This window comes from Chrysochloris asiatica, unplaced genomic scaffold, assembly GCF_000296735.1.
Source record: "Chrysochloris asiatica unplaced genomic scaffold, ChrAsi1.0 scaffold00319, whole genome shotgun sequence".
Classification (NCBI taxonomy): Eukaryota; Metazoa; Chordata; class Mammalia; order Afrosoricida; family Chrysochloridae; genus Chrysochloris; species Chrysochloris asiatica.
Window position 1 is genome coordinate 2,690,387 of NW_006408837.1, and position 6,000 is coordinate 2,696,386.

The window sequence follows — 6,000 nt, forward strand, 5'->3', positions numbered from 1 at the left end:
CGTGGCGCAGCGTGTAACCAGGTAGGTAACCAGAGGGTTGATAGTTTGAACCCACCAGGCAGTCAGTGTCTGTAAAGGCTTGCTGCTGTGGTTCAGTGCTGATGAGCCACTTCCGGCTCATAGCAACCCTATATAAGTTTCTAAGATTTCTCAAATCTGTACGGGAGCAGAAAACATCACCTTGCTCCCACAGAGTGGCTGGTGGGCTTGAACTTGCTACCCTGTGGTTCATAGCTCTGTGCTTATCCTATGGAGCCCCTGCACTCCCAGCTTTGGAAACCCTGTGGCACAGCTCTAGTGTCTGTCCTCTAGGACCACTGTGAGTCTTAATTAGCTCCACAGCAGCTGGCTGGGGTTTTATTTTGCCTCCTAAACTATGAGAAAATAAATTCTGTCCATTGAAGCCATGCACCGACTGGGGTATCTCTGTTACAGCAAGCCTAGGGAGCTCATGAGGAAGACGTGAACACAACGTCGCCAAGAGTGCGTTCTCCCGAAGCTACTAGACACACTCAACATAATCCCAACAGAAACCCAAGCACCCAGGGTGTCATGTGGGGTGTGACAAGCTGCTGCTCCTATCCGCAGCAGAGCTCAGCAGACCACCCCTACAATTCTACAGGCTAACTGGGATGAACTCGTATGCAGAGGATGGCCGAGATGGTGCATGCTCGGTCCCATGTAATTTTCACGATAAAAAGTTACACAAATGGAAACCGTGTGAAACCACAGTGATGAAAACACCAGCTTCTACTCCGTGAGCACACAGGCAGACACAAAAAAAAAACGAAGAAGCCAGAAGTTCCTGAGAGCTCAGGATAGTTCAGTCCATCAGCACAGAGGGCACAGACTGTCTGGTAACTGTCCCACATGGGTCAGTTACTGGGCAGACAGTGACATCAGCTGGACACTTCACAGCCAACAATCAGACAGCAAAGACATTTTAAAGCAGACAATGGTGACAGTGTCCCTTGTCTCGCCCCAGCCCACTGCACAGCCTTCCCCAGTTTGCAGACAATGAACCTCAGCTGTGAGGACGGCTATGTGCTGCCTTTTGAGCTCTCCTAGCAAATCTCCACACACAGGATGGTGTTGGGGTCCAGGACACAGAACCCTTCAACCACAAGAGAGATCACTTCCTTAATGTCAGAGTACGAAAGTCTGTGTCAGAAGCCGCCACCACAAATCAAGCTGACAGGCCAACAGGCCAGAGAAGGTAAACTGTCCTTCTATCCCAGATGGCTGTGTGCTTACCACAGCCTCAAAAAGTTGGTGGGAATGTGGAATGAAGGGATCATGGGAATTTCCCACAAATGTTGTGTAACGTAATGTTTGCATATATGGATATATTCTGTGTATCTGTACACCCTGTAAAAGCAGCAATTCCTTCGAGAAGGACCAGTTTGTGCATCTGTAGTTCTCACAGAGAGCAGAGGGGCCATACCTTGTAGTTGGCATGAGTAGCCTTCAGGACGTCATGCAATTTGAGGTACGAAGGCAGGTGGTAGAAACTTCCCAGTGACGAGGACTTACTTGTGGTAACAGGCCCTGAGGTATCAGATTGTTTAGAAGCTTGAAAAACATACACACAAAACATAATCTTTTAGACCAATGGTAAAAATCTGCCACGTTTAAAATAGAGTGCTGGCAATAATGATTTGTGAAATTCATTCAATAGAAAACCATTCTAATCCTCCCTGAGTTTCTGAGCAATTGGACCTAATGAGAAACTGACTAAACAGGATCCGAGTACCTAGAAACCCAAGGAGGAGACAAGCAGTATGCTACGGCTACTTTGTGCTGTTGGCCTTCTCTGCTCGTTTGCTTTGGAAGGCACCAGCCTAAAGGACCTGCAGCATAGTGCACTGAATGCCCTTCCCCGGTCCTGAAATGTCTCAGAACACTGGTAGAGATGGGCTGGGCCACTGATTGAACTTGTTTATCGTGGTTGTTGGTAGATGCTGATCCAACGCACAACAGAACCAAACAACGCTGGGTCCTGCACTAACCTCACAACTGTTATGCTTGGGGGATCATTATACAATCCAACAGGGAGGACATGAGACAGTGCTTGCAAAACTACAGGGGACACAAACCCGAGCAAGCATGTGAGGTCACTAAGAGCGAGAGCAGCAGCTCTTGCTCGGACTGCTACCGCCTGTAGAGAAATTGCCCTGCTCTGGGAGCCGTCAGGGTATCCCACTCAGACAACAGTGGATCAGGGGCACACTGCTCACTTGCTGAAGCTCTTAGGACTGGCCAGGCTTCCGGCTGGTCTAGAGGCAATTCTGAGAAGTCCAGCACATTCTGAAGCAGCTTATAGACATGAAGACCGAAAGGGTGTGTGCAGTGTGTTGTGGATTCATTCTCCACCACACAGAATGACAAGCTCTCCAACCGGCTACATCACCCCAGGGGGACACACTTTCTCAGTCTCCTATGTTATTTCCATAAAGCATCAAGTGATTATGTTCATTTAGCTATGAAATTTCCACGTTACAGACAATGCTCCCTCCTAATGCTCGCTCTGGCCACTTCCCTCCCCTCTTGCCTTCTCACCTGGCGCAGCTTCCACACCCTTTTTTGGGCTCGATGGCACCGAGGCCTGCTCCCCTGCTTCTTTGTCCTTCCCCTTTCGTCGGATGGGACTTAGAGAAGGGGGGTTTGTTAGGGAAGGCAAGGCCGCCTAAAACAGAAAACAAAACCCGTAAACAAAGTGCGTGCAGCAGGGCCCAAAACCCATGGCATGTGGTCAGATGGTACTGCAGGTGAGGCGAGTCTGTCTGTCCCTGTAAGGACTGACGGTTCTCAGATACCCTATCCAGGTCACTATGAATCAGAATGGACTTGACAGCAGTGTGTGTGGGTTTTTTGGATTGTGAAGAGCTAAGCCCTGCAATTCCTCTCTTTCCTCTGAATCTGTGTTTCTAATAGTCAGTAGTCACATGGTTGTTGGTGTTAAGTGCCGTTAAGTCAGTTCAGACTCACAGCAACCCTGTAGAGGGGTTTTCTGACTTTGTGCTGACCCTACAGCGTCCCACCAGGAGTCCAAAAGTCGGGTATTGTCCATACGCTATATACTTTAACACCCAGAACTACCACACGAGGCAGGTAGTGACCCAGAGCGTGCTCCAGGTGGACTGGGAAGGCGCGCAGAGTCTCTCAGATCCCAGGGGCCACTAAGGGCCTGAGGCAGCCAGAGCTTGGAGCATATCCCCAGATGTAAGGGGCAGGAACGGTGTGGAGACCCACTGTTATCGGTGAGAATACAGCTCATAGCGCATCAAGTCCACACACGCTCTAGAGCGCGGCCATGGCAGGATGTAGCAGCCTGGGCCATGCAGGCTCCGGAGCTGTAGCCAGCAGCCCGCAGGGTGACAGAATGGAGACAGGATGACATAACATGGGATCCAAGAACCGGCTCTGCCAGCTCTAACCGTGTGGCTCTCGGAGAATCACTGCGCATGGACGCAGGAGTAAGGGTAGGGATGGACTGGCTACCCAGAGGAGATAGGCCAGCAGCGGGGAGCGAGTGACCACCTCATGCCAAAGGTCACCTGGAGTAGCACTCCACTGGTATGAAGAGTCCAGAACAGCCGAGACTACATGAGCAGTTGTTTGGGGCAGGAGAAGCAGGAGAGGTGAGAAGGGGGCAGTTAAAGGAGACAGGGACTGTTGAGGGCCATGCTGCCGTGTGCCGTGGAGTCAGACCCGGCTCATAGCCACTCTGCATAGGGCTTCTGAGACGAAATCTTTACTGGAGCAGAAAGCTTCCTCTTTTCCCATGGAGTGGCTGATAACCTCACACTGCTGACCTGTGGGGAGCAGCCCAACTCCTCACCCACTAGCTACCAGGGCCTTCTAACTGAGACTATGCCGACGGCTGTGTGCTCAGGAAAGACCCGAAGCACCGTGGAAGTACATGCTTCCAAACCGTGGCACTGAATGGCATGCGAGGTGTACCTCAATAACGCTGTCATCCAAATTGACACATACTTGCAAGATGTTTACCAGGGAAAAGAAGGGGGGAACAAAAATGTGCTGAGTGAAAATGAAGCGCTGAGAAGAATCCTGTGATTCTGGTGTGGTGAAGTCTATGGTGCCTTTAATCAAAGTGAGGAAACGGGCGGTGTGGCTGGGGAAGGAGAATCACCGTGTAGGCAGCTGAGTATGAGCACCCCACAAATCGTCCACAGAAGCATCCTGCAGAAAGCGGGGTACACACGGACCGGCAGAATTCCCGCAGTACGCTGATCTCTACCAGGAAGCACCTAGGCCAGCTGGGGAGATGGTGGGGGTGCAATCTGAATGTACATCACTGACAGGTGAAATGAGAAATGCAGGGTCTCAGGTGCACTCGCCACACATCAGTAACAGCCTACTAGGGCTAGTGGGCACTGTGCTAGGTGGTGCAGATATGGAACGCTCCCAACGAAGCAGAAAGTTCCAGTAGATGGCGCTGGCCCTGAGAGATGGCCAGATGACCTGGTTTAGAACCTTGGACATGTGTAATGGCAAGGAGGAAAGTCTAAAGTCGGGCAGTGACTGGGAAGCTGCGAGGTAGAAGAACACACAAGAGACAACACGGAAGTCCACTGAAGGATGATGCAAAGAGGAAGACGGGGCCAGAAAAGTACCACCACATGGGCAGGGATGGAAGGAGGGTCTCTGCAGGAAGAGCCGCTATGGAGGAAGCCGGCAAAAAGCAGACTGGCAGGACTGAAGGAAGTGAGTCCACACAGACAAGGCACTTGGCTCCCGTGAAGAGCAGGCTTCAGCTCAGAGCACTGGGAGAAGTGAAGTGCCTTTTCCGAACCGTCTGCAGTGGAGGCCGAAGGAGCTGGCAGGCTGGAGTAGTTTTAAATGTGGAGGGAACCTGAGATGGCACATACAGGGAAGAGACTCAGTCACCACCATCCGTTGACTGGTCTACCTTAAATTCATTGTACCGACAGTGTAACATTTGCTGTGAAGTTGATTGTTACAAAAGCTGTGCTTCCCAGAGAAGTAAAACTCTTCACTAACAATGTGGGAGGCATCAGATGAGTTATTAAATTTCAAATCTAGACTCCCTGCTGAAAGCCGAAGGATAAAGCTAGGTGAGCTTTAGATCCCTTTCAGAGTAAACGATGCTGCTGTAAGCTGTCAAGTCAGTTCCCATTCCTAGTGACCGTGTCCAGGGGCTTCCGAGGAGCAGCTGCCGACCCTGCAGTTAGCAGTCCAGTCCTTCTCCTACAATGCCACAGTAACACAAAGAGCTATGGGACAGGTGATGGGGGGTCACATTTGAGTCGCGAGGATACAGAGGGGAGTGTGGAAACGCAGGCCTGGTGAGAAGGGGACATTACCTTCCCTGCTGGCCCAGGAGCCACATCGTCCAGGACGTGAGCACAAATGTTGATGACCTTCAGCAGGTGAGAGAAGAGCTGATCCACCATGAGCACCAGCGTCCGGTCACCCAGAGCTGGCCAGGCCTCCTCTTGCTTGGTGCTCGCAGGGCTGCCTTCTTCTTCAGCATTCCAGGAGCTTCTCAGGGATCTGGGGGCACTGGCTGCGATGTGGACACACATACCACCTCACCATCTCCAGTGTGAAAACACGACACCCTGAGACAGCCGGTCCACGCTGAGTCTCCTGGACAGCTCTACCTAAAGCTCAACCGAAGCCTCCAATTCAACGTGAACCTGACAGATCCCCCCAAATCTATGTTCCTAGCCTCTGTGGCTGTTACCACCACACACTCACCCGCAACACGACTCTTCCTGGTTGACGCTAAGAGGTGACGTATGGTTGGTTGACAAGGTCTGCTAGAGTCTGCCTCCGTAATGCTCTAACCCTCAACCTCTTCCCAAAATAGCAACGTTGTTCTAGGACATCCTCAGTCTACGACTGGTTCAAGTTACAATGGGGGACCACACTTACCACCATCTCCTTTTGTTGGTTGGTTTGTTGTTCTAACATCTTCACCTAGCAATAGGTACTACATACAACGAGTGCTGT

The 6,000-nt window shown here is 51.2% G+C and overlaps 1 protein-coding gene across 1 annotated transcript in view; it reads right to left on the bottom strand.

The window, feature by feature from the left end:
- The window catches only part of HTT (huntingtin), a 160,913-nt gene that overhangs the window by 66,745 nt on the left and 88,168 nt on the right, over positions 1 to 6,000 (bottom strand). Inside the window, exons 26-28 of the mRNA XM_006875329.1 lie at positions 5,349 to 5,575; positions 2,560 to 2,686; positions 1,445 to 1,572 (exon numbers count right to left, since the gene is read on the bottom strand). Of these exons, the coding sequence (XP_006875391.1) occupies positions 1,445 to 1,572; positions 2,560 to 2,686; positions 5,349 to 5,575 (482 nt within the window). The remainder of the gene's footprint in view (positions 1 to 1,444; positions 1,573 to 2,559; positions 2,687 to 5,348; positions 5,576 to 6,000) is intronic.